Source organism: Suillus plorans (genome assembly GCF_016647745.1).
Source record: "Suillus plorans strain S12 chromosome Unknown HD556scaffold_6, whole genome shotgun sequence".
NCBI lineage: Eukaryota > Fungi > Basidiomycota > Agaricomycetes > Boletales > Suillaceae > Suillus > Suillus plorans.
The window spans coordinates 214,704-241,772 of NW_024537390.1; the positions used below are offsets into that span (position 1 = coordinate 214,704).

General features: G+C 47.6%; 9 protein-coding genes across 9 annotated transcripts; 5 read left to right on the forward strand and 4 right to left on the reverse strand.

Annotated features, from left to right (window-relative positions):
- Positions 1-1,588: 1,588 nt before the first annotated feature.
- HD556DRAFT_1438097 (glycoside hydrolase family 18 protein) lies at positions 1,589-3,126 on the reverse strand (the record flags this gene model as incomplete). The annotated part of the gene is made up of 11 exons (XM_041305800.1): positions 1,589-1,648; positions 1,704-1,726; positions 1,781-1,997; positions 2,043-2,127; positions 2,162-2,248; positions 2,303-2,315; positions 2,373-2,396; positions 2,451-2,538; positions 2,593-2,836; positions 2,886-2,899; positions 2,956-3,126. 11 exons carry the CDS (start codon positions 3,124-3,126, stop codon positions 1,589-1,591), a joined length of 1,026 nt encoding a protein of 341 aa, XP_041165247.1.
- A 514-nt stretch (positions 3,127-3,640) lies between these two features.
- Positions 3,641-5,396, reverse strand: HD556DRAFT_793810 (tubulin binding cofactor C-domain-containing protein). Its single transcript, XM_041311651.1, has 6 exons — positions 5,192-5,396; positions 5,006-5,139; positions 4,499-4,957; positions 4,335-4,445; positions 4,022-4,275; positions 3,641-3,966 (listed from the first exon to the last, which is right to left on the reverse strand). The coding sequence occupies exons 1-5, from the start codon at positions 5,268-5,270 to the stop codon at positions 4,075-4,077; spliced, it is 984 nt and encodes a 327-aa protein (XP_041165248.1). The 5' UTR covers positions 5,271-5,396; the 3' UTR covers positions 3,641-3,966; positions 4,022-4,074.
- A 622-nt stretch (positions 5,397-6,018) lies between these two features.
- On the forward strand, positions 6,019-6,631 carry HD556DRAFT_1334277 (uncharacterized protein). The gene is made up of 2 exons (XM_041301857.1): positions 6,019-6,279; positions 6,356-6,631. Exons 1-2 carry the CDS (start codon positions 6,172-6,174, stop codon positions 6,569-6,571), a joined length of 324 nt encoding a protein of 107 aa, XP_041165249.1. The 5' UTR covers positions 6,019-6,171; the 3' UTR covers positions 6,572-6,631.
- Positions 6,632-6,644: 13 nt separating this feature from the next.
- HD556DRAFT_793671 (uncharacterized protein) lies at positions 6,645-7,624 on the forward strand. The gene is made up of 6 exons (XM_041311650.1): positions 6,645-6,693; positions 6,747-6,782; positions 6,854-6,905; positions 6,968-7,006; positions 7,076-7,295; positions 7,344-7,624. Exons 1-5 carry the CDS (start codon positions 6,688-6,690, stop codon positions 7,291-7,293), a joined length of 351 nt encoding a protein of 116 aa, XP_041165250.1. The 5' UTR covers positions 6,645-6,687; the 3' UTR covers positions 7,294-7,295; positions 7,344-7,624.
- Positions 7,625-8,143: 519 nt separating this feature from the next.
- On the reverse strand, positions 8,144-11,243 carry HD556DRAFT_1493884 (uncharacterized protein; the record flags this gene model as incomplete). The annotated part of the gene is made up of 6 exons (XM_041308845.1): positions 8,144-8,517; positions 8,566-10,306; positions 10,370-10,663; positions 10,712-10,989; positions 11,048-11,133; positions 11,182-11,243. The coding sequence occupies 6 exons, from the start codon at positions 11,241-11,243 to the stop codon at positions 8,144-8,146; spliced, it is 2,835 nt and encodes a 944-aa protein (XP_041165251.1).
- A 128-nt stretch (positions 11,244-11,371) lies between these two features.
- On the forward strand, positions 11,372-12,302 carry HD556DRAFT_1493895 (uncharacterized protein; the record flags this gene model as incomplete). The annotated part of the gene is made up of 2 exons (XM_041308846.1): positions 11,372-11,758; positions 11,814-12,302. 2 exons carry the CDS (start codon positions 11,372-11,374, stop codon positions 12,300-12,302), a joined length of 876 nt encoding a protein of 291 aa, XP_041165252.1.
- A 3,424-nt stretch (positions 12,303-15,726) lies between these two features.
- Positions 15,727-21,964, forward strand: HD556DRAFT_794270 (uncharacterized protein). Its single transcript, XM_041311653.1, has 16 exons — positions 15,727-16,182; positions 16,241-16,365; positions 16,412-16,532; positions 16,579-17,068; positions 17,126-17,572; positions 17,635-17,919; positions 17,975-18,217; positions 18,271-18,574; positions 18,626-18,769; positions 18,826-18,971; positions 19,019-19,179; positions 19,236-19,346; positions 19,397-20,094; positions 20,150-20,692; positions 20,742-21,573; positions 21,625-21,964. The coding sequence occupies exons 1-16, from the start codon at positions 16,085-16,087 to the stop codon at positions 21,881-21,883; spliced, it is 5,007 nt and encodes a 1,668-aa protein (XP_041165253.1). The 5' UTR covers positions 15,727-16,084; the 3' UTR covers positions 21,884-21,964.
- A 203-nt stretch (positions 21,965-22,167) lies between these two features.
- On the forward strand, positions 22,168-25,024 carry HD556DRAFT_1429705 (uncharacterized protein; the record flags this gene model as incomplete). Its single annotated transcript, XM_041304839.1, has 14 exons — positions 22,168-22,302; positions 22,353-22,434; positions 22,484-22,617; positions 22,667-22,748; positions 22,798-22,927; positions 22,977-23,094; positions 23,146-23,292; positions 23,346-23,591; positions 23,640-23,670; positions 23,721-24,157; positions 24,215-24,516; positions 24,570-24,624; positions 24,675-24,804; positions 24,867-25,024. 14 exons carry the CDS (start codon positions 22,168-22,170, stop codon positions 25,022-25,024), a joined length of 2,187 nt encoding a protein of 728 aa, XP_041165254.1.
- On the reverse strand, positions 24,999-27,022 carry HD556DRAFT_793945 (hinge domain of cleavage stimulation factor subunit 2-domain-containing protein). The gene is made up of 9 exons (XM_041311652.1): positions 26,822-27,022; positions 26,638-26,767; positions 26,526-26,584; positions 25,991-26,352; positions 25,805-25,924; positions 25,442-25,747; positions 25,300-25,383; positions 25,206-25,243; positions 24,999-25,150 (listed from the first exon to the last, which is right to left on the reverse strand). Exons 1-8 carry the CDS (start codon positions 26,949-26,951, stop codon positions 25,211-25,213), a joined length of 1,224 nt encoding a protein of 407 aa, XP_041165255.1. The 5' UTR covers positions 26,952-27,022; the 3' UTR covers positions 24,999-25,150; positions 25,206-25,210.
- Positions 27,023-27,069: the final 47 nt, after the last annotated feature.

A 27,069-nucleotide genomic window follows, 5' to 3' on the forward strand; every position in this document is an offset into this window, starting at 1 on the left:
GTGAATTCGATATTTATAAGAACAGCTAACATGCCACCGACCGGAATCAGAGTTACTCGAGATAGACGAATACGTTGTTGTGCCATGATAACCTGGTGAGCGCGGGTCGAAGCTCGACATCGCCCGCGTCTGTTCTGTCAATTGTCAGTTCGCGATCGTCGTTGTTACTGTCAAATAGTCAATACAAGCCCATCAGGTATTTGGAAAGCACGATACGTCCTCAAGCTTCAACAATCGAATCGAACCAACATGAATTCAGGGCAGGCACAGTCGCGACCGTGTTTGGTCACGTGCGTTAAAGTTTCCACGGTGACGATCATCAAAGCCAGCTCAGAACCTGGTTAAAGTTCAACAACTCGAGTAGTAACTGTTTTCATGCTGCAAGTCGATTCCCCATCAATGTCAGGTCTTTTATGGCGGCTCTCTCTTCCTAGAGTCGTACTCTTTTGTGATTTGCGTCGAATCGCACCAGTGCCATCAATACTATCTCTTGACTCACGACTTTATGATAACTGCTGTAGTGTGAATAACGACTAGCAGAGGCAAAGCAGGGGGACATATTTTACTCCCTTAATCTAGTCCCAGCGCTTTGCGTGCAAACATACCAAGAAACTGCAGACAGGGGACTACTTCTGTGTTCATGGGGAATTAAACTACGAACGGTCAGTGTAGTTGTTCAGCGATCGTCGTATTGTCTATTGATCATTGGATTGGATCCACGTCTACAAACCTCTTGGCGCTTGGGAAAGTGACGTTCTACGCTCCAAGAGAGGTTTTGTTTAAATGACATTAATCCTAGTACTGTCTGTAATCATGCATACATGGCAGGGGTAAGTTTGCACGCAAGACAAAGTTAATCAGAATATTAATCATACGTCACATTAGTTGAGCTCACGTAGTATCCATCTATATATAGTTTTCCTCGGCGGTTGACAACGTCCAAGGACACTCGAATCAGCACAATCAGCAGAGACCCAACCTAAGCAACTGTCATTGGACAAGTCACGGTGCCACTAGCGCTGGTGGCAGTTATGTGCAACTCGTCATGATTCTATATGAAACCCTCGCTTACTGCCGCCTTGCCCATTCCACCGTATAACTATCAGCTCACCCCGCACTGCATGTAGCAGTTGTTACCGTGTGTGCCTTTCCATCCGCGAAATATTAAGCTGTTGAGCACCGTAATCTTGCAGGCTATCTCCACCGTCGCAACATGCTGCCAGGCACCAGTCGAGCCCCAACATCATGTACTCTACCCCTACCCTCTGTCGTCACAAGCGGCCGACTCTGTGACATCGCCCTGTTCCAAAGCCAAAATATGTCACTTTTCCAGCTCCCGAATCTTGGTGTTTACACAAAAAATTCCAGTTAGACATTTTGCCTCGATGTTGGCTTGGTAACCCTACGATCAGAAGTAAGCATGTAGGACCATCGTACATGGTGATACACCATGCATTCATGGTACCCCTAACTCGCATTAGCTTGAGCGGTTCCCATCTGGAATATATGCATTGCTTTGAACAACATACACAGAGGATATTTCTGCAGAGCCATATACACTGAGGCAGTAAGTAGTCACAGGCTCTTTTTAATATGGGAATGCAAGCGCGAAAACCGCTGTAATCCAGGTCGATACGGCGTCAGGAAACTTGGTGTCACGCAACGGATTAGCAACACTCGGTAGACAGGTTTATCTAGCTCACCTGGTACACCATGATACCAGCGTCTGGAAATTTATATGGTGAATCCCTGCTGACAAGCACATAAGATATGAACGCACTCCATCCTTGTTGAGCGGCGTCGCCCACACACTGGGCAAGTGAGGAGGGATCCATATAACCATTATTCGCATCTACATCTGTGGCTGGCTTGCCGATCACCAATTTGTCTAAAGGTATTCCTGCTGCTGCAATCTGGAAGAGCGCAGTATTTGGCTGCATTGGAGATGATACTGTAAGGAGGCCATAACACGTTGTGTACTCGGACGTCCCCTCTGTCTAGCAGATCAGTGACAAGCAAAGGCACAGGACGACATGATTCACGATTGTAGAACTACGAAGAATCCAGAAAGCTATATTGGTATCATGAAACGATCCCTTGTCGAGAAATACTTGCCTGAATGTTGTACTGTAGTGAATGAGTGAGTTCACGATACACTTACTCGATCTTCCAGCTTACCCAATCGATCAACGATCCAACATTCTGATGAACCGTCAAATAAGCACCGCTGGCGTATCGTGTGGAAAACCTGTACATAAGAAAATCAAATCAATCTGCACGAATAAGACAAGTTCCAAATTACCATGGAGCAACAGCTGATACAGGTCAAGAAGCGAGTCGAATCCAATCACTGAATTTCGAGACAGACTCACGTGCGTGGGTTAAAATGTATTGACCTACGGATGCGATCAGTGCGTTCTCTTGACCCACGATGCTAATAGTAAACATACCTTGCGGAAGTCTTGCACGAAGAGCTATTGTGAAAGTGGTCAACCAAATTTCTGCTGATCCATTCTCGGCATCCATGGCGTATATATCCTGTTGCAAATCCGGCGTTCAGATGTAAACTGATTCGTATCAAAAGATACCTACTTCATAATCGACGTCGACACCGTCGAGATCATATTCCAATACATAGTCCGCTAGACTATTAGCGAGAATCGTAGGGTCATACCCGTCGGTCGTAGGGACATCCGTGGAGCCAAAAGCGGATACGACAAGAGAAATTCCTGCATTCTCGTATGATGCCTTAATAGATGCTCGTGTGATATCATCAAGCAATGTCCACTCTTCAGCTTGATCAGTTGGACCGGAGACAAGCCAGAACGAGAGGGCACTGAAGAAAATGAGATTATGAAACACCCGTGTTTGTCCCCAAGGCTCACAAGACATTGTACCCCTGGTTCCCGATAACAAGGATCAATACGTGCTAATGGATCATTGACGGATACATACTGAGATAATACTGACGTCCGGTGGACCAATCTCATCGGAGACCCACTTATCACTGTATAGGACGAAGTGAGGGGCTGCAGGCATTGCACGAGCCGAGATTGTCGAGTTCATGAAAGGCATAGACAACACCCCGCCTATGGCTGCGAAGATACTGACGAGGCTCGAGAGCATGATGAACCACGAGAGGTGGTGATAAATCAGCCATCGGTAGGGATTTATATCTTACGCTACAACCTCATTCGAGGCTTGGTGTATCATGATGCGATCTCAATGACAACACAGGACGGATCTGATCGAAATCAGCAGACACATATTTCTGCTGTCAAGAAGGATCAATAATACCATGCTCTTCCGAGAGATCCCCTATATATGGCAGAACGAGTGGCGTGCAAAGCAATAAATAAAATACGTACGAGGGATTGAAGAATCGTTGGCTGTGATTTTGCAAAAATAAGAACATCTAATTAGCGAAATCAACACTTAATCAAAGAAAACTTAAACTTAAGGTTGTAAACTCACGGCAATTCTGTACCTATCAGTGTGGAAATGGACAGCGAAAGAGCTCGGAAGGGCAAGATATCGAATAGTACTGCCAGCTGGCAGCTGTACTTATCTCGATCCTGAAAAGACTGGTAGGTGACGGAGGCGAAAAAAGTGTGAGGTAGGTTTTCAAGCCAATCAGATGGATACAGTCCGTTGCACACGGACGGACACTCAGCTAAATCTGGGTGCACGTAACCAGTGTCGAGCTATCCTCTGCTGGTAGTATACAGCGCTTGTATCTGCCCAAACTGAATAATCTATGGTCTCCCCTAGTCAAGCCATATGGTGGGAAGACAATCGTTTCTCCTTGATGATAGTCTGCTTTCATTGGCACATTCGATAATACATACTTGTCAGCGAGTCTCATATCCAGACTTGTGGGCGAATTCAAAAATGGCAGGAGATGCCAAAACGGACCAGGCATAAGAAAAAGACACGGGAACTTGTTCCATTTAGTACATCTATGATCTGACCAGACGTCGACATAATCAACCAATGGGGCTCATGACAGTGACTTCTTCACCTACTAGTACTCAACTACGTGCCTAGGGACATATAGTCCGTCGGCGATAAGCATCAGAATTTGGGACCGGGCAATGCCCTTTCGAGTTGAACAGTGTAATTTGTTTCTAGAGGGGGCCAATCACGAACTAATTCGTCTTCCTCTAGGGCTCTCCAATGAGGTGATGGAGTGGCGCGAATGTGCGAGAAGTCCTGGGGCAAGAAAGGGAGCTCGGTATGGTCTCTGGTGATCAGATGTTGCTGATCACTGGTTGTCTGTGGTGATATGGTCATCTTTAGGCGATTCAATAGATGGAATAGGGAAAGGATTGGACCTTCAACTCGCTCGGGTATGCACCAAATCTCACTTGATCACAACTTTCGATTATTGGATTCGATGTAATGTCAAGATAGGCATCGACAGCAGTAGAATTGTGCATCCTGAACTGCTAGTCATGAGCACAGTATATTGTAACATACGCGGACAATATAACCTTACCTGGTGACATCCAGCAACAACCACGCAATTTGTTAAGTTGTGTAACATGATGCTACCATCGACACTCCCTAGAATGAGAATTGAATTCTGTATATCGCGGATGTGAAGCGCCGAAAGGGAAACGGTATTAGCAGACAGAGTTGACTCATTCGTGGTCGTAAGAAGATTCAGAACGCTGTTCGATATTCTTATTATAGACACCTCTATGTGATTTGTGGATGAGCTGGGGCCAGAAAGGCACGATCTAGAAAGGTAGGAATTGGAGTGGTCGGATATCGTTCTGGAGGCACTAGATATTGGTGTTGTAGGCATCGCTAGTGCATTCGTTTGAGCAGGTGGCGTGGCGGTCTCTGCTGATGCTGGAGCTGGTATTTTGACCTTCCGTTTGAAAGCGAATTTTGTTTTCCCTGCAGTTGATGAACGCAATTCCTCAAGCGACTTCTCTAATGCTTTAAGTTGCTGTCCATTGGTTAGCTCAGACATCAGAATCAGACGAAGGGCACACACTAGTTCATTTTGTCTTTGATCATAGCTTGGAAGTCTCCCGGTAGCTTCAGTCAAACGCTTGTTGAGAGCTTGTATTTCTCCGGCGATTGAATGCACAGAATCTGCATTCGCAACTTTGAGACGGGAGGCAAGTTCTACGAACTATAGTAGCGTCGGTATTACCGGTGTAAAGGCGAAGGGCTTTACCAGAACAAGACGCTTGAAAGGAGGACGTGAATGCTTGAGCAAACGTCCAGATGGCCTCTGCGCCGTCATCGGATGTCATAATGGTCAAATAGAACAGGATACTTAGTCGAGTGGTCGAAATGATGTGGCATGAAGTTTAGCTATCATATAGCTACTAGCCTGATTTAATCGTGATCATGGAAGTTAAAGGATTCCGGGTTTTGCCAGTTACTTACTGTAGCCATTATTGACACGTGCACGATACTTTGCTGCTTACGCTCATGCACCAAGATATGCCCTTCCCTCGCACCAGCAGTAGTAACTGGCTTCTCGACTCAAAACTCTACACAAAGACCTTGTATTCACTAATCCCGATTTAGTTTGAGTTTCTCAAAGCTCAGAGCGCTCAAGGTTCTACGGCTAGCACAGACTGAACTGAGTTATGTTGACCAGATCCTTTGGAACAGGCTGCAGCATTCCCTCTCAAAAATTACACCATAGCATCCATCAAGTCAGCGTTCGCTTCCCTCAAGTCTCGCTGGCCATCATCCCCTCTCCGCGTCGCGGTCTTCAATGCGGGCTACGCTGTCTGGAAGCTAATATTCCTTGATATCACGGAAGACAAAGTCCGTGAGTCGATCGACGGCATACGGTAAGCATAGGGTCAGCATCTACAAAGTATCGTCTAATCAGGAACAGCCATCATTACTGGCCGCACCAAATCTCGTCACTTCGGCGTGGTTAATCAGGATATTCGACTTGATCCTGATTCTATCGCAAAGGTTGGAGCATTCTTGTAGCAATACGCGCCTAAACTTATCGTCGAGCAAGATAGTTCAGCCTGGACTTGGGAAATTGACCGTAAAGGTGGTTCCGATTTGCTACCCTGTCTCCACTCTCTTCCAAACAGTGCGTCCTGCTCACGAAAAGTGGTGAGCTCGACCAGCAATTTTTGGTCTGGAGATCAGAAATCATTGGATTTGTAAGTCTTGGATGTAATTATGTTGTTGGTGTATAGATGCGCCTTTTTCACTTGTCACGTCCTGATATCCTTTTGCTTCTCGAAACTATCTTTTACCTGCGGTAAAATGTGTCGTAACAATCAGAAAGTGAGTCTCCATCTTTACCTACAGCAAAAAAATTACCAACTGTGATCGATTGATCACGCGCATGCATCATATGCAGCCTGCGAGTGTGGTTACCGCGCTGGAACGTGGTTTTGAAGTCATAAATCAGAAAGGAAAGCTGTACACGGAGTGTAGGCAAGGGGTGGATAATATCTTTCAAAAGTCTCTCATACGACCTTGCAAGATGAAATATTTCCTCAGGGTGATTAACCTGCAGGTCTGTATACGTAGATCTGCGAGTCGGAGATGTCACTCGCTTACTAATTCGTGCTGAGTCGCCTCGTTCCTTTCGAATTCGGGACCGTGGTTTCTCTATGTTCTATTTCTGGAACATGCATCAATCACGGATCGGAAACAATACTTCGCTTTCACTGAAACAGGCTAGATTCCATGACTGTATGGGCATCGGCAGAAATCTTCTGAAGCTGACTAGTCAAGGCGGCGTGCAGTTACTATACGCATCAATGCTGTGTAACCTTCACTATGTAAGTAGTACCACGCTTCACAGAACGCCCATCCCCATCCCAAATCCCTCTGTTTCCTATTTCCCTTCAAGTTTGTGCTCGATACAATGTCCGATGACCTCCTGGCTGTATTATGCGCCTCCTGCTGTGGGTCAAACCGTTCTAATGGTCCATCTACTTTTGAACTTACACCAATTAATAATTAGGTGTGATGGGGAGTTCACTTCAGCAATGGTTTGATACCCGTCAGTCTTCCTTGAACCATGTCGTTCTTATCGGTCACAACTTACAACGCATACTTTTGGCATACTTAGATGCATTAGGTGCTAATTGCCGATGTTGTAGTGGCCCACGCGGGTGTTGTAATAGTTGTTTTGAGTCGTCCTCGAACGAGGACAATTTTGATGAACAACTCAAGAAAGACACGGAACGCAGAGAAGCTGCTGCTGAACGACTTTTTGATGCTCAACCTGCCCCCACTCAAGACATGAACTGTGAAAGCTCCACAGACAAGCCAGTCCCGTCGAAATAAGTGTAAGGTCGTGCTGTTTCTAATCTTCTGCACATATCCGAAATTGATAGTGAACCTCAGGCCTCGAATCTGTTTCATTGTACCACGAGAGCTCGTAGGCATCAATAGGATAGGCTTAGGAAGAGATAACCATAAACTCGCGAACTAACTTGGAATTCGGGAAATTCCCTTCATCCTCGATATGATAATGACTTGTGTTTCACCTAGGGGTCATTTAGCTCAGTAGCTCAGCCGCTTAGTGGGGTAAATCAAAGCTATGTACTCACAGAAAGTCTAGCTGATGGACAGTCTGGCCCAGCGCAAGTCTGTCAGACTCCGGGGGTATTTTCAAGTTGTCTGGGTTTGGGGGGTCAGCCGTACATCCGGGGGTGAGAGGGGCAGGAGCTCGTATAGCTAACGTAGACTCACTCCGACCAAATCGAGCCGGACGGTTGACACACCCTAGACTCGGAGTCTGACAGACTAGCCCCCACTAGACTGTCTGTTTCCCGGTTCTCCGTGCTTAGGACCACTAGCGGCAACGGAATAACAACGTAATATATATATACGTATACGCGGGCACTAGGCCCATCTACAACTTTAGCCGCTCAATGAGCTGGTCATTGAACGCTCGGTTTGGGATAGTTCAGGGATTGGTTACGGCCTCAAGTTTTTTTGGAAAAAATGGACTAGCCGAGGCATGTCACGATCCGAAGAACCAATTCGCCGTGCGGCAAGATAGAAATACCAGATTATCGAGTTATCGAGTTATCAAAATCCAGATCAGTGATCATGATATGATCATATCATTGATAATATTGAAAATCGTAGATTGAAAAACATGACTATGCCAGTAGAAAACTAAGTAAAGCTAGATATAATCTGCGTGCAGTGTGTGGTACCACTCTTTATCAGAGAATGAATTGAGATAAAAATCATCGTAGCGTTCAAGAGATGTCACTGAGGTGACAGAGCGATCCAATGTCGTTCCATAGATTGGTATCAGTTCTACAGCGTGTGTGACATCGACAAGGCGTACTATCTTCCCGATCCTTGTGCGAGAACCATCAGGCGCTGTATAAAACGAACGTCGAACTCGGTACATGGCAATGTGCGGCTCAGCTTCAGGGAGCGCAGTTACTTCGAATAGCTGAACATACAGAAAAGGATCCTTGAGCTGGACCGGCAGCTGCGACCCTCGTGTTGACAGTGCGAAAACCATTCTAACTTGAGCAATGCATGGCGCTAAAGCGATATCAGTACCTGGAATTGAACAGAAATTTGAAAACTTACTAGACTGCGGGTTAGCACCCGTAGGTTGAAGAAGGACAATATCGCAGTATCCATAAGGATAAGTATTGGACGGTGGAATGGCCTGAACCTGCTGGCTCGGCATGATATTACATGGACGGAGTCGAGAATGGAGCTGCAGTCTGAATTTGAACCAGACTTTGAGCAAGCGACTATGAAACGGCGAGTTGCGACCTGAGACACCATCGAGATATTGTGAAAGGATATGTGGAAAATTTGGGAGATGGTATAGTTGAGCAAGAGCGGTGGCAGAACGATCTGCAAGATCGTGGGCAATTGTAACATGGAAGGCAGCATTGGCTTCGTCTGAAAGTAGTCCCTTGAGAAAATGATTGCGAACAGGACGAATGGCTTGAAAACGTTGCATTTCCTGTGGCGCAACACGCGCTATCCAACTGAACGTCGGGTCCATATCAACGACTTCATCAAACTCGTCATCCATAACGTTGACGAGAGACATCCCCTGTTCACGAAGGAGGGCGTAGAAGTCGAATTGTCGCATCACGTCCTGGCGATGAATGATGTTGACAACCTGCTGAGTGAATGTGGCCCGTTGGTGACTTGTCCGTTGGAATGGTGTCTTGCAATGTGTGATCAACAGCCGTTCACTGACATCTGCGGAATATTGGATTATGGCTCCTGATTTACGAATAGAACGTGCGAAGGAGTTGAAGAGCTCGAGTTTTGGGATCCGAAAATGAGCTATTGGACCAGAGGTTCCCGTGCGAGCCTGTGCCTCTAAGATGAAGTGTTTGTAGGTATGAAATTCGCGCAGGGAGTCAGACATGCTGTTAATGGACGAGTCGGTGAAGGTAGGAGCCTGTGCTTTGTATATGAAATCTATAAGCGCACGGACTGCACGAGTGAATCCAGGGGATGTCACACCCACAATAGTGGGGACAAGGGTTCGCTGGATATCGCGATGTTCACGTCCAGTCATCTGGTTAACATGAGAGACGCCATCAGTGAAATGACGTGTGCCAACACGTTTATGCTGGCTGCGGAACCGAGCATCCAGCTCATTAGCGCCTATCACCTCCTTGCACCACTTCAGTATGTGATCAAAGAAAAATTTGTGGCCTGTGTGCAGTATCTCGGGGACAAGGAAAACCGCAGGGTCAGCAAACTTCCAGTCACGCCAAAACGGTTTGTGAACGCCGCTGAGGGACACCTTCTTTGCTGCCTCCTGGAATTCCCGGAACTTCCAGGGATCGAAAACCTTGCCAATCTCATGCAGCTGCAGTAATGTAGACATGCCATTACGGGGAGGGTGTGTGATGCTGTCGTCAAATTGTGCAAGTGTGGCTAACGTCGTTGGTGAGACACTTTTCGAGACGCAGGAGATCATGAGTTGTTCAGGAAGGTCGGCAACGTGGGCGATGAGCGGCGTGAATGCATAGCGCTGGCATCCCATCGGGTCTACCATTAATTCACCCATATGAGAAGCGATCTTCAGCTTTTCGAACACCATGTCCATGCAACTATGCCAGAAGCGTGCTTCCAACAATCCTGCATAATCACTATTTGTGATGTATTCCGGACTCGGGATATATGCAACGCACTCCCATGCATGCGAGGTTGCCTTCATACGGATCTCAGAGTGGATGTTGCCGATTGTGAGAAACGTTGGGTGCATCTCAAGTGAGCCGGTGTGTCGAGTTACTGGAGTCTTGTCCGAAGTGAGAATTATAGGCACTATAGTTGCGCCGATTGGCAACTTATCCTAGAAATAAATCAATTTAGTTAGATGTGACCACATTGACGAGGATGTATTGAAGTCACTTACTTGAATTTCAAACGCGTGTTCACACGACATCCATTCTCCGTATTCACGCTCACCATCATCGTTTATTTCGTAAGGGTCGTATTCCATGTGGTTGGCGAAGATCGGATTGCCAAAGATATGGTGAACAACTTCGAGGGCATCTCGCCAGATGAGATTCACAGGATGAGTAGTCGCATATCCATCAGTATGCATGGGTGTACACCGCCATTGAGGAACCTTTGGTAATGTGTCCATGAATGTGAAGAGTTGCTTTGCGGTCTTAAAAGACAGTGGCCGCTTCGCCTCTGCGACCACCTGGAAGAGTAAAATCAGCCCAGCCAATGTGAATTGATTGACACGAACCCAGAGAAGCTTTAAAAACCTGGTAATCTGCCCCTGGTTCAAGTTGTCACATAGAAATTTTGCGAGCTCCCACTCTGCTCTATCTGAGAAGGGGTAATAGACATTGTGTTTACGCATCGGCTCGAAATCGTCCTGCTCCATCCGCTTGAATGTATTGGGCTGACCAAGCTTATGAATGTAACCTGACGAATGATGGAATCGCCCTTGTCGTGGCCGATCTTCTGATGCTTGGGGGATGCGGAATGCAATTGGAGGGGGGATCAATCGGTGAGAACATCCTGGATAGAGGTACTAGTAGTCAGCGCATTCAATTTTGGGAGTTAGTTGGCTATTTACCTGGATCATCAGAAAGATGAGCACAGATATCCTCTGCGCTGTTGAAAAGATTAGAGCAGATTGGACATTGGACTGCTTGGCCGAAACTACTATGTGCTGGTCAGTCTGACTGAATCCAAAGCGATATTACTTACTCAATGCTACTGAGTCGCTCAGCAGCATGACTGTCACGACCAGGAGAATTGTGTGGGTTCATAGCAGCAGTAATGCAGAGTGATGTTGGTGGACGGTGCACTGTGCACCGTGACGGTGTTGAACTTCCTAAGTCTTTCAAACACCGCTGCCACGCCACTTGCTCATACACTCACAGCCAGCCGTATATTCATGAGTAGATTCGCTGTCAAGACTCCTTCAAACCGTTCCTCAAGCCCAGCCAGCTCTCTTACCTGTGTGGACCTCTCGTCCTCGTTTCATAAAGACCACGCCGAATTCAAGGACATGGATGTCTTTGGCACAGTACATGAAATTTCATTGTCCCCCTCCCAAGCGCAACACTCTCTGGACCCTCCCTCTCCACCATCTGGCACTAAGTCCCCTTTAAACTTACCCAAATCCCCCGTGAAATCCAAATCCCCCGTGAAACCCAAATCCCCCACAAGATTTGAGCCATATTTGAAACGCAGGGCGACTGCAGCTGCCACAGCTGACTTTGCTATGAAATCTCTGCGAGGCCAGACTGCCAGAGAGATGAATCCTGGAGCCGCTCTGATGGTGAGTTATTATTTACTGTGCAGTGTTAATTAAATAACCGATATCGCATATACAGGCCAAAGATATCTTTACTCGCGGCCTTGACGATCTACCAGATGAGATGATACGTGAAGGTGCAAGGGCACAGTATGCTACTTGTGAGATATCCAGACACCATCTCGCTTCCTTGACTTGGGAGCTTGAAGCAAGCAGCCGCTGGACCAGCTTCCTGGACCTTGCTAGGAAGTTCTTGAAGGAGAAGCATGCATACTCCGAGAGAGATCTTCTGATCTGGGAACAGACCTGTACCAACCGTGGGGTGCAAGATATTTATGAAGACAGGCCCTACCACGAGTACGCAGCTACTGAAGAGACTCTTACATTATCGGTACTCCAGGAACAGGCTCGTCAGTTGAAACAGTATGTCGAGGAACGAGGCGTAGATGATCTGTCAGATGACGTAGATGATCTGCCACATGACGGAGCTGACTCTGATGGCTGCTGCTATGATTTACCCAAGTGGGGCAGTCCTACCTTGAGCCAGGGTATTACGTTCGAAGATTAAACACTGTGAGCATGAAACGTATCAGCCATCATTTCTCGTACTTATTTTCCGGTGATTGTTGAATTACATATTATTTCTCGCAGCATCATGATGTAGCCATGCTGTATACACTCTTCGTATGCGTTTTCTTGTACGTCTCATACCAAATCAGTATATCGTTATCGTTATCGCGATCATGGCCAGGCCATCAGTTCTAACTTCTCATGTTGACCACGATCAAGCCCTGTTCACGACCATCATGCCACCCAAAGCCACGCAAGCACCCAAGAAACCGAGACGTAAACAACCACAAAACTCGAGGGTAATGTTTCTGGTATCTTTCAGTGTCCGTCTTACTAAATCGTTGATGTAACAGCAAGTGCGGAGGCCTGCCAGAGGTAGCAATGAGAATCCGTGTTTAAATAATGATGAAAGTCAGGTTGGACGCCCTAGTGAACAAACCAACGATCCAACACTTGTGGACGACAGATTATTGTCGACTATGTATGAGGAGGAGATGTACTTGTCTGATGAAGATGGTCCAGAGGTAGAGCGCTCGCCATCGCCACACGATCAGCCCCCTCCTTTCGCGCAGCCTACCCACCAGCAGCACCTGCCTGAGCACAGCTCAGCCTACAGGCAGCCTCTGAACCACTCCTACCAGCAGCTGCCAGTCGGGCAGACTCATACCCACTATTCAACGCCCAGCCAGTCATCGAATCCTCTCTTCCAGCATCGACAACCATATCAACAACTCCCAGCGCACCAGCCGCAAGGTGGTAATATGTATCGATGTTTAATCGACGCGCCACCTCCTCCCACTGTGCGTGGTGCAGAGCGTCTCAGTAGCCGCCTGTGTGATGATCAGCAGCCCATGGAGTACCAGCAGCCGCCAGTCAGACAGGCTCATCCCCACTATTCAATGCTCGGGCAGTCATCAAACCCTCACCTCCAGCATCAACAACCATACCAACAACTCCCAGTGCACCAACCGCAAGGTGGTCACATGTTTCAATGTTCAATTGACGCGCCACCTCCTCCCACTGTGCGTGGTGCAGAGCGTCTCAGTGGCCGCCTGCGTGATGAGCAGACACGACCTATGCGCACGTCACCGTATCCCCTCCCAGGATTATGCAAAGTGTCAGTTTTTGGCCCCCGCCATATTGACGAAGGTTACCGTGGCCAGTGGCAGAACACTGGCGTTATCTATGTGAGTTGAGGTACATCTCCACCCCTGCCACTGATCTTACCTCGAACTAGGCTGGAGCAGATAAGAACGTTGCACCGAAACGCCCAACTGCCAGAGATCTTCCGCCCATACCGTTGCCTCCATTGGATATCACCGTCCCTGGTCCACAGCAGCCCACCCCAGCTCACCCTCATAATGACAGCGGTTCTTCCGGTCCACAGCAGCCCACCCTACCACACTCCCACCCAATCCAGTCTAGCAATGCAACACACTCTCATAACGATACCGGATCTTTGGACGCTGTTCCCCCCCAGCAGCAAGAGCCTATGCCCGTGCCTGCCGACCTGGTCAATGAGATCAGCAATAGCGCGAGGTCAAAAATGCGACGTTCAGTACTTTCAGACAATGGCATGCCCACGAACGAGGAGAATATTGCAATGGCGCGCGCTGCGCTATCAAACGCTATTGCAACTCACGCAACTATTCCCCCTGGCCGATACTACCTCCCAGACGAGGATAAATTCATTACCTCGCTCACCAAAATCACGAACACCCTGCAAAATGTATTCAAAAATACTGCACGCACTGTCGTACTGTCTGCCTATGACCTCGAGCTTGACATATGGGATACATCTTGCGAAATCACACACAAGCGAAACATTGTGCCTATGCTCACCACACATTTACAGTGTTTATTCAAAATGCAAGAAATGGTGCGTCCTTTGTACAGATGCCTATTCATAGCAGTGTGTAGTATTGACAAGTAGCCAGATGATTGGTGGTGTTTTGAAAAATGTTCCAGTGCTCGAACACACTGGACTCATCCGCGTTGTCATGGATATTCTTTGGGTCAATGGCTTTTACAAAGACCTTGATCTCCAAGATCTTCAATCTCTTGATGGCGCCATTGCCCTCGCAGGTGCCGCAATTTGTTCGGCCATTCAAGAATACGAGATGGGGGTTTGGAAACGCATTGATTTTTCTACAGCGAAGTCAAAGTCGACATATACATCTATTAAGACGTATATGACAGAGACGATTTACACATGCGTTGAGCTTACAGAGCGTTTCCACTGGATCAAGGTGAATATGAAAAACCGTGGAGTATCGAGGACGGGCATTGTACTGTAGTGTATCATGTATCGTGCATTGTGTATCGTGCATCATGTATCGTGCATTGTGTATCGTGTATCGTGTATCATAGTGTATTGTACTATCGGGGCTTGATGATAATGCGATTGATAGGCTGATCTTCAAATCTTTGTCGATTATCATAATCAGTGCGCTGATCTGTGCATATTCAAAATCTCCGTAGTTTTACCTCATTGCCACTAAGATTCCACCAATCGGCAAGCTGCATCACTGAGTCGTAAACGTTCGTAACACATCAAACTTCTTCCACTACTAAGCGAGAACTTGGGTGTTTTACAGATGTAGGTTGTGCTGAATTTCATCTACTGGCGCTTTGTCCATTGCTTTACATTTCTCGGTCATGCTAGACGCAGGATGTCTGGGTTCTCTATGTGGAGAATGCTGTATGCAAGATGTACTCCACCAATTTGAATCCATTGACCAAAATATTCACATAGGCATCGTACTGCCAACAACTGCTAAAGGAACTCGGTGCAATATAAGTTCGTTAACTCATTACTTGAACAGATGCGCTTGGCGCTGACGCCAAATGTTACGTTCCGCAAGGATGTTGCCGGGAATCTTTTGATGAAGATCATTTCGATGAGCAAATGAAAAGGGAGATGGAGCGGACGAAAGTGACCAGCCAGCCGTTTATCGAAACCCAGCCCAGGCCATCTGATATGACCGTAGAGTTGAAGGAGGGTGCAAGAGCCTGAGAGGGTCCCGAGTCCCTGACAATGCTTCACCAGCGCCGCAATAATCATGACCGCAACATGGGCTCGGAAAGTGTAAGCAATGATGCTTCTGTTGTGAGCAAGATACAGACACACTGATCGGTTTAACAGCTTGCGGCTGCGTTTGCGCTCTTGTACGTGTTGAACCTAGTAGGAGGTACGGTAACTTGTCAGTCTCATGACAGCAAGGTGTCCAGTTTGCCGAACAGAATTTGCATTGCTGAACGTATGGACTGACCGACACGAACCTATAGTCACGGCATCATAATAGTGAGAACCCGCTGGATTTGAGACGCTACCATAATTTGTGAAAAGAGTCGCGTTAAAGCCGGAAGCAAAACAGTCGGCATGTCGGAACTCGGAAGACCTGCTGCCACTTCTGCGAGTCTGCGTCATCTACCGTGTTGGACTCTACACACCTTCACTTGACCAACTGTCCCCACTTGAACCTCACGGTTCTCAGAGCGCAGATAATCTACGCGTATCTCCAAGCCATATATTGCGTTACGACCAACCTTACAATCATCATTCAATTTAACCCGACTTCTCATTGGAAATATTGGATCCACTGAACATTCGGATACGTCCACAGGATACAGCTGTACGAATTATTCAGGCATCTAATTTGCAAATATAATACCAAAGCATACGAATCAAGCCTTAACACCGTTTTGCAGCCCCTGCAGTCTGGACAGTTGCTGTATTCCCGACCCACTTAATATTGATCGAGAGGCTTAGGCGTAGAGATGGGGAACGTGCAGTCAGGCTCCACACTTACACGGACAAGTGGAGCATTAGATTCATTTGTCACAGAATTAGGAGGGGACATCGTTTATGACAAGGGGTGAGTCGTCGTCCTATACGCCCCTCACATGCGGGTCCACTCTTGCTCATTTCTGCAGACTCAATCAGGCGCGTTTCCTCAAGACGGTCAAATGTAAACACAGAAATGGATACCTTGTTGTCAAGATATTCATCAAACAAGACCCTGGAGTCAGTCTCAGGACCTACCAAAGAAAGCTGAAGAGTATGTAGTTTCAAGGCACGATGTACAACCTGCTAAATTCGAGCAGCGGACAGGGAAGCTCTACTGGACATCCCAAATATCTACACCTATCAAACATTCCTTGAGACAGAGAAAGCGGGATATCTCGTTCGTCAATGGGCTGCAAGTAATTTGTATGATCGTATAAGGTGCGACCCGAGACGCATGTCTTGGATGTTATGCTCATTTAAGCAGTACTCGCCCATTTCTCTCTCTCATTGAGAAAAAGTGGATCACTTACCAGCTTCTCACCGCACTCTCTCAAGCACACTTGCAGAAAACGCCCCACGGAGACATCAAGTCAACAAACATCTTGGTGACGTCGTCAAATTGGATCTACGTGACCGACTTTGCTGGATCTTTGAAACCTACGCGACTCCCTCTAGATGATCCTTCGGATTTCTCGTTCTTCTTTGATACCAGTGGACGGCGGATTTGCTATGTTGCCCCAGAACGATTCTATAAAGTGGAGAAGGAGACAAGGAAAACATGGGCAAATGAGGAAGGCGAACTAAAGGAGCCCATGGTGACTGAGGCGATGGATGTCTTTAGTCTGGGCTGTGTCATCGCGGAAGTGTTTCTTGAGGGCGCATCTCTTTTCTCGCTCAGCCAGCTGTTCAAGTACCGTGAGGGGGAATACAGCGTGGAAGCTCAACTTTTGGCAATAGGTGATGAAGGTATACGAGTGAGTAACAACCAGTGCTAGATTTCTTTGAAAGCTTAACTGTCTTCTACGATCTAGTCGATGATCAGACAGATGATTACATTAGATCCCGCTGCGAGACCTACCTTTCATATGCTCCTAGCGGGTGCACGAGGGACCGTCTTGCCTGAGTGTTTTTACTCTTTCTTGCACGAGTATGTGGCTTCAGTTGGCGAGCGTCCTTCTTCCCTCCCTTTTCCCTCCTCGTCCTTCTCCATGTCGAATGCTCCTCCCTCCACCTATTTTCCAGCAGCCACTTCAAATACAACGATCAAAGTGCCAAGTAAGGAGACAGTGGCAACAGCTGCTGGTGCAACCGGGAATGGCAGTATACTTCCTGGTGATAGCGACCACAGATTGGAGCGACTTTGGGAGGAATATGAGAATGTGGACCCATACCTCGACGACACAGACGTTGAGAAGACTGTGATGGATGTCAAGGTTGAGTTTAGTAATAATGTTGCTGGACCATCCAAACCTTTCCAGGTACCTTTTGCATTTATCGCAGGGCGAGCTGAAATTTATCCGTTGACTTACATTACTCGTAGGATGTCTTTCCCGTCTCCATGCACATTCCATCTCATCCCTCAAATCGGCATTCAACTCCTGCTGAAGATGGTCCCGCACTCATACTTCTCTCCCTCGTTTTAGCTAACATCCGCAACTGCCTTCTCCCTTCGTCTCGCCTCCGTGCTTTAGATATATTACTCGCTCTATCTACTCGGCTGACTGATGAAGCCAAGCTTGATCGAGCCATACCATATATCGTAGAGCTATTGCGTGACGAGGCTGCAGTAGTCAGGGCAGCAGCAGTCAGGACGCTGGTTCAGATTGTGCGTGCCCTTTATTTCTTCAACTACGTTGTATTCACGAGTAAACTCGTTGCAGCTGACACAAGTAAATGTCATTACTCCCTCGAATGCGTCAATAGTACCAGAGTATATCATTCCGAATGTGCGTTATCTTGTGCAAGATCCAGAGGTGTCGGTCCGGGCAATGTATGCGCAGTGCATTGCTCCCCTAGCTCAGACTGCCGACCGCTATCTCGAGATGGGGCAAGCCCTTAAGGCACATGGTGTTTCTCCTGGGATCAATGGTGACAGACAAGAATACGAGGAAATGCACTTCGAGGCAAGCCATATGAACACTCTTTGCTTTTCCACTTATCTAAGTCTTGTTGATAGGTATCGTACGATGTCATGAAACAAGACCTCCTCCTCTCCATCCAGGAACAGTTGTCAACGCTTCTCATGGATCCTTCTCCCATTGTTAAGAGAGCGGTGCTGCATAATATCAATGCACTTTGCGTCTTTCTTGGCAGTCAAAGAACGAATGATGTTGTCTTGAGTCATATGATCACGTACTTGAACGACCGAGACTGGCACCTCCGTCACGCGTTTTTTGAGAGCATTGTCGATGTCGCGGCGTGTGCTGGAGGTAGGAGCCTAGATGAATATATTCTGCCGCTGATGGTACAGGCACTTTCTGGTGAATTTTACTGCACTCATAGTGGAATGTTTCTGATACCCCTGGTTTCAGATGTGGAAGAAACTGTAGTAGCACGGGTACTCGCCGCCCTCACTAGCCTCTGCGAGTTGGGTCTGTTTCAGAAGATGCGCATTTGGGAGCTGATGAGTGCCGCTCTCCCGTTTTTCTACCACCCCAATGTTTGGATACGGCAGGGTATGGGCTATAAATCCTTTTGATCCGCAAGACGCTCACAGTTTGTGCAACTTCAGGTGCAGCCTCCTTTATTGCGGCTGCAGCGAAATGTCTACCTCAAAGCGACGTCTGGTGTATCCTATACCCTTCCTTGCGTCATCTGTTGCGTTCGGATGTGAAGGAGGTTGAAGAACAGAGTCTTTTGTCGGCAATGAAGTCACCGGTAAGCCGGATTTTCACAGAGCTGGATTTGCTACTCATGATTTAAAGTTGCCACGTCCCGTTTTTGATGGCGCTGTCCAATGGGCAATGAAAGCGGAGAAAACCTCCTTTTGGAGGGGGCATCGTAGACCAGCATCCAAGGTGGAATCCCCGAGGGAAAGCATAGTTTCCATGAGAAAGGGAGGAAACACGGCTATTGGACGCAACAAGTCAGAAGAGTGAGTTTCTCGGTTTCAAGTCTCCGCGGGGCTAATATGTGCAAAAGGGACGAAGTGCAGTTGCTGAAACTGCAGAACCTTGGTATGACATCCGCTGATGAAGCGAAGCTCACGGCGATGCGGGATTACATCCTCAAGCTGGCTAATAATGCATCAAGGTTGGTTTTTCTTTTGATATTCGCTGGCTTTTTGATTGAACTTGTGGCAGTTTCGCATCCAGACCAAAAACAGAACCAGAATTTGAAAGGAATCTTCGCTCGATGGGAGATGTTGAACTACAGAAGTTATCTGTTGTTCCTCAGACAGTCTTCCTCAAATCAAAGCCCTCTATATCTGATCTAACACCCAAACCTTCTCGCTTGGCATCCTATTCACGCAGGCCAGGTGACCTCCCAGGACGCTTCGGTACACCACACATGAGCAGGGCTTCCAGTGTCGACCATGGAGCAACTAATCCTGCACTGGAAGACCTAAAGCGGAGATTAGCTGCTATCAACGGCTCTTCATCATCACTCAACCTCACCGCTACTGCTCGGGAACGCCAGGCAGTGCAATCCCCCTCTCTACCGCCTTCAAACTCGCAGCCAGCAACTCTTGCGCTTCCTGCTCAGCCTGCGGGACATGATCGCCCGAGCAGCCCGACAGATTCGGTTGTGTCTAATACTAATTCATCGACTATCCGGACTGTGCATCGGTTGCATGTTGGAAGTACAGACGGACAGAAGGCTGCCCCTGCGGTTGGCTCATCTAATACGAATGCAGTAGGGTTACTGGAGGCACCATCTAAGATGCGTGCAGAAGGTTCTCCTGAACAATCAGGAAGATCATCACCAATTTCACTTGCTGGAACTGCAAGAGGTGTGATCCGACCCCGTATAGCCTCCATGTTACCTATCTCGACCTATGGTACGTTGTAAAGTATCATAACATCTGCTTGCATGATTTCTGATATGATTTGTAGATGGGCCGGAGCCTGGCATCAACAACCTGCTCGAGAACATCTACTCGGACAACAATCGCGAGTTGCAGCATGACTTCGGTCCAAAGGTGCATGAAGGACCTATTCGTCGACGCAATACAGCCAGACAAAGCTTCATTACGCGCGACAGCAACAATCGGCGAACGGAAGCCACTCTCATTGCTCACCTCCAATCTCACACTGACTGCGTCACCGGGTTGGCTGTATCGCCAGATCATGCGTTCTTTGTTTCATGCTCAGATGACATGTCTGTTAAAGTATGGGATACAGCACGGCTGGAACGCAGTGTGACGAGTAAACCTCGCCATACGTATAGCCAGCATCATGCGCGTGTCAAGAGCGTATGCATACTGGAGGGCGTGCATTGTTTTGCTAGTGCAGCGGAAGACGGAAGCTTGCATGTCATCAGGGTACACGTCAACCAAAGTGGGTCTTTGCCGAAGTATGCAAAACTTCAGACCATTCGAGAATATCGAGTGGATTCGCCTGGCGAATATATTACATGCATGATCCACTACAATTCAGGTAAGACTATGTTTGGTTCCAGCTTGCTTGGTGAAACATATCTTATCAGATGTCGCCTCGAATCTTGTCTTTGCGACAACACACTCTGTCATCACCATCCTGGACTTGCGAACCATGCGAGTCTTACAACATATGCAAAATCCACGTCATTTTGGACCCATAACTTGTATGTGTCTAGACCGCAAACGCACATGGATTCTTGTGGGCACTTCTATGGGTGTGCTCTCACTCTGGGACCGACGTTTTGGCCTGCTTGTCAAGAGCTGGCAAGTTGGCAAAACTTCTTCAGGAAAATCTGCAAGAGTAAACCAATGTATCATCCACCCAACCAAAGGGAAAGGGACTTGGGTAATGGTTGCCATCGAGAGCTGGAAGGGTGGTCCGGAGTCTTCACCCATAAGCCTCATCGAGGTCTGGGACATTAAAAATGGCGTTCTGGTGGAGAGCTATATGACAAGGACCACGTCTACGCCAACAGAATGTGTTCCTGAACTTGTGGAGATTTCAGCAGTGGAGGCCTCGCAGAGCCCAGCTGCCGCCATTGCTGCTCTTGTCAATGCTAGATACCCGGGTGGAACTGCGCACGCCAATGCGAGCAAGAACGGAGGACCATCTCATGGCCCTCAGCGTGATGAGGTGCTTCTGGCACCCTCACATGATATTCGTGCAATCGTAGCTGGTGTCGATTTTGGACATTCCGGATCGCATAGGTCAGAAATCGTGGATTTGTCGGTTGATCCTCCCGCGTCGAGCCGGAATTCTAGGGGGTTCATGGTGACAGGTTCGGAGGATAGAAGAATTAGACTGTGGGATCTCAGCAAACTTGAGCGAACATATGTGGTGGCTGGCCCAGAGTCAGAACACGACAGGCCATCGTACAGGTGAGAGACTGCGTGTTCCACTAAAGATCTTTTGCTCACTATGACTTTAAGCACTGTGCGAGCCACAGATGGTTCGCCATATGTCAGTAACGTTGAGACATGGGCACATTCGTCCAGCTCAGCTAGCCAGAGCAATCGACCTCCGCAAAGGATGTCGATGATTACCCACAACCAACAGAACCTTCTCAGATCACATCAGGATATCGTGACTTGTTTGGCTTGCATTGATTCCCCATTCCGAGGAGGCATTGTGAGTGCCGACAGAGCAGGGGTGATCAAAGTGTGGAGGGTCGGAAGCACCGACTCGTAGTGACCTGCGTATTTACTTTGAGTACTATATCTTGTTTACTTGCTTCCATACGCTTTGCCATGCTATCGATTAGATTCTACTAGTAGTACTTGTTAATTTCACCCGAAATTTCCGAAATTTGTCGCGAAGGGTGATTCGAAGAGCGCGCGCTTGATAGTATCATGCCAAAAACAGACTTGGTCCTGACTCGGATGCTCAGATCTCTGACTCGGGCTCCCCCATATCTGACCCGTCGTAGCATCTACAGGTCACAAGTTAGCTTTCTTCGCGTTTGTTCGACAGCCATGGCTACTCCAATAGCGTCTTCTTCGCAACCTGCCCAGATACCCGCCCTCGACGGACCACATGCTGGAAATGCAAAGAAACCAAAGGAGAAAAAGGACAAAACGGCGGCGGCGGCATCTCAGTATCCACTTGAAGTGAGCAATCTTCGCAGATGTTCTTCAAACTTTGACTGACTTATGAGCAGCTCCAACCACTGCCAGGTTTTTTTGATCATCGCATCAAGATGTTCGAAGAACTGTACGCAAAATACAATGAATTTGTGAAAAGTATGCATGACATCTATCCCGAGATCAATTATCCTGATCACCCTCTCAGGTCAACCGCGAGAGGAGATCGTTATCACAATGCCTGATGGATCAGAGCGCAAGGGCACTAGTTGGGAGACTAGTCCCATGGATGTTGCAAAAGAAGTTTCAAAGAGTCTGTCAGAACGAATTGTGATCGCAAAGGTATGTGACTCCATTTCTTGATGTTGAGACTATGACATGATTCGTGCAGGTCAATGGTAATCTATGGGACTTAGAACGACCATTGGAGACTTCGTGCAAACTAGAATTATTAGACTTCGAGCACCCAGAAGGTATGCAGTGATATACACCGCCTTTGCACCTTGTGATTGATTATTGTAGGCAAGAGGGTCTTCTGGCATTCGTCGGCACATGTTTTGGGTGAAGCTGCTGAGCGGCATTACGGTTGCCACCTATGCATTGGCCCTCCAACGGACGATGGTTTCTTCTACGAGATGGCTATCGAGGACAGGTAATCGGTGATAACTAATACTGTAATGGTCAATCATTAACTTTAGCAGAGCTGTTACCAATGCAGATTACCCCGCTCTGGAGAAGCTTTCAGAAAGTGCTGTCAAGGACAAGCAAAAATTCGAACGCCTCATAGCGTCGAAAGAGGATTTGCTGAAAATGTTCAGCGTATGTCCTTCGAGATTCTCTAGAATACTCACTCATCTAATATCATCATAGTACAACAAATACAAAAAGCACTTGATCGAGACCAAGATTCCAGACGGCACATCTACCACTGTGTATCGTTGCGGACCGATGATAGATCTTTGTATCGGACCTCATATACCACACACCGGCAAGATCAAGGCATTCATGGTTACCAAGGCAAATATATAGTCCAGAATTCGCTCGATATCGCTCTGACACAGCTATTGTAGAACTCTGCATCATATTTCCTGGGTGATGCGAACAACGACTCATTGCAACGCATCTACGGTATCTCGTTCCCAGATAAAAAGCAGTTGACCGAGTACAAAGCATTCTTGGTCGAGGCTGCGAAACGGGATCACCGCAAGATCGCTCGAGAACAAGAACTATTCTTCTTCAATGACCTTAGTCCTGGAAGTTGCTTCTTCCTCCCTCATGGTACTCGAATCTATAACACTCTAATTGAGTTGATGAGAGTGCGTTCAAGCCTGAAATAGCAGGAGGTTTAACTGACATCAGCACAGTCCGAGTACTGGAAACGTGGATACCAAGAAGGTGAGTTCATAGATTATTCGAACGACATCTGGTGCTAACTAATGGGTCAGTCATCTCTCCAAACATGTACAACTCGAAGTTATGGGAGACTTCTGGGCACTGGCAAAATTACAAGGACGATATGTTCACCCTTGACGTGGAGAAAGAGAAGTGGGCATTGAAACCTATGAACTGCCCAGGTCACTGCCTCATCTTTGACTCCCGGGACCGGAGTTACAAGGAACTTCCAATTCGCATGGCTGAATTTGGTATCATCCACCGAAACGAAGCTTCTGGCGCTCTCACTGGTCTCACTCGTGTTCGGCGGTTCGTGCAGGATGACACGCACGTGTTTTGCCTGCCCTCTCAGATAGAAGATGAGATCGCTGCACTATTCGATTTCATGCAACATATCTATGGCCTTTTTGGTTTTGAGTTCCACCTTGAGCTATCCACTCGCCCCGACAATTATCTCGGCGCCATCGAGACTTGGAACGCTGCGGAAGAGGTATGTTTCCCTTCACGGCGCACCATAAGTGGTACACTTACCATCTTGGATGCATAGCAACTCACCAAAGCACTCGATAAGCAATATCCAGGCAAATGGCAAATCAACCCTGGCGATGGTGCATTCTACGGCCCCAAGATCGACATCACCATCCGTGATGCCCTCCGCCGATCGTTCCAGTGTGCCACCATACAGCTCGATTTCCAACTCCCTGAGCGATTCGACTTGAAGTACCGCTCCGCGGACGAAATGGCCAACAGTGATAAGCCCCCTTCACGTCCTGTCATGATTCATCGTGCGATTTTGGGAAGCTTAGAGCGCTTCATTGCGATCATAACGGAGCACTTTGCAGGAAAATGGTGGGTCCATTCTCTATCTGTCTTCTTTGACACTTGACTCATAACGAGTCAAGGCCATTCTGGCTTTCACCTCGCCAAGTACTTGTTATACCCGTTGCTGTGCCATACGTGAGTATGCTCTAATAGAACGTGACAATCCAATGCTGACATCTTCACAGAAAGAATATGCCCAAGAGATAGCCACTCGTCTAACCGATCTGGGTCTTTTCGCTGATGTTGACAACGGAGCAGATACTCTGCCGAAGAAAATCCGCAATGGTGAAATTGCGCAATACAACTTTATTCTCGGTAAGAAAACCTTTTTTTACATTGCATTGTCCTGCTAGACATAGCATATTCACACAACCTAGTGGTCGGACAGGAAGAACTTGATAGCCGTTCGGTTAACGTACGGAACCGCGACGACGTCGGCACCAAATCCAAAGGCGAGATGGCGCCAATTGCAGAGATTGAGCAAAAACTGTTGGCGCTGAAGAAGTCACGGAGTCTTGCAAACAAGTTGATGTAATAGTGAACATGTAGTAAATCTGGCAGATAGGTACTTGATCTGATGCGTAAAGAATGCGAAAGGGCCTCGATCGGCGGTCACATCGGATAGACACAAGCTGTAGCACAGCATATGTAGAACACGGCACTATTTTTAGAATACTAAGCTCTGGGTTCCAAAGAGTTCCATTGTCTAGACATACATCCACTATGTTGAGATACCTCCCAAAAATTGATTGCGCTTTCACCCGGAGCCGGTAAGTTAAGATGACCAAATAAGACTCATATCAAACATACCAAGTTCTGGATTGCTTCTCGCTCGGAAGGTGGCAAGCCATTGATCTGGTCTGGAGTTAAGCTGAGTACCTGCATTAGCATTTGCTGTATATCCGGGCACGTGAGTTAAATATATATATCAGGCAAGGCGGATCAGACCGACCCTTTGAGCCGGATCAATGTTTAGGTCGGGCATGGGAGCCGAGTGGGGCGGGGGGACTGCGTGTTGTGGAGGCCGATACCAAGATTGTTGTGGCGGTGGAGCTGACATGTGCGACGGGGGCTGTTGATGCGGGAACATGCTCGGTGGAGCAGTTGACGCGGGTGGAGGGCCAGACATTGGCGGAGGCATGTGAGGTTGAGGCTGGTGTATGGGTGGAGACTGCTGGTATTGCATTTGGTGGTGGGGCTGTTGAGGAATTCCTGGACCTGGGGCAGTACCACTACCCGCAGTTGCTTGTAGCATGCGCTGTGCAATTGCCGTTTTGCTCGATGGTCACTCCACACCAAAAGTATATGAACATACCTGGAGAACACTCTGGTCTACTATTTTGTTCAGTAGCAATGCTTGGAACAATGCATACGCATACTGCGGATGCGCAACAAGTAGTGCCCTTGCTTGATCCGGGTGGGTAATCACAAAAGCCTACACAAACAAGATCCGTGCACACATCATTAATCGTGTCACTCGCCGGTGCGAACCACAGCACACCTTCATCTGGGCAAGCACTTCGACTAACTGAGCTGGGCTCATAGTTGCAAGTGTCTGGCTGATTGTATCTAATGCAGTCGATCCAGGAGTTATGGGCACACCGGGCGGCAAACTTGACAAGAAAGAATTTGGGTCTTGAGATTTGGGTTGATCACGAATGTTATCATATCGGTCGCGGTCGCGATCTTGCTCACGGTGCTCACGCCAGCGGCCTCTTGGATCACTCCCATCGAGCAACTCGCCTCGCACAGTAGTCTTGCCTTCGAGGAAGGGATCGGAGTCGGCGAGATCAATTCGTAAAGGGCGACCACCAACATCGGCATTATTGAGGTTCCGCACAGCAGATGCAGCTGTCTCATGATCTTCAAGGCAAAACGCGAAAACACAGATTTGAGTCCGTGTATACCGATACGAGTAACACGGAATGCCAAGGTGAATCGAGAGAAGCACAGATTAGGCGTGATTGCGGAAAAGAGCCGGTTTGAAGTCAGACATGCATCGAGGTGTACAGAAAAGAGAAATAAATTGGATGTACCAGCAAATTCACAGAAGCCATAACCTCTAGGTTTTCCTGTCTCTCTGTCAAAGACCAGTCTAGAAAAAGGACGTGAGTTTATGTACAGGCTAAGGAGAAAGTCGAGACGGACCTGAAACCCACAACTTGACCGACCGACTTAAAGACGTCGATGAGCTGTTCCTGTAAAAAGGTTCTGTCGGAATCGTATTGTATGAAGGATAAATGACTTTCCTCCCCCATGTTGTAGGGGACATTTCCCACTGTAAGGAAGAACTTATTAGTAGAATGAATGCAACCTTTCAGTGTGCACGTACCGAAAACGACCTTACTCATTTCGAGACTCGAAGAAAGCAATGAAGCTTGAAGATTTGAGATGCTACCAGAACGGTGTCGAAAGTTTGCGTTTAAGCGCTCACGATTAATTTCGGACAAGGGATGTGACATTGTGACATTTCTGTATTTGTAATATACTGAGTCGGGAGACGGAAAGACACGGTCGACGATGCATAGCCATGCCGGCCGCCTGCAGTGTTTTCGCCAAGACTCGTGAAGACAATGACAA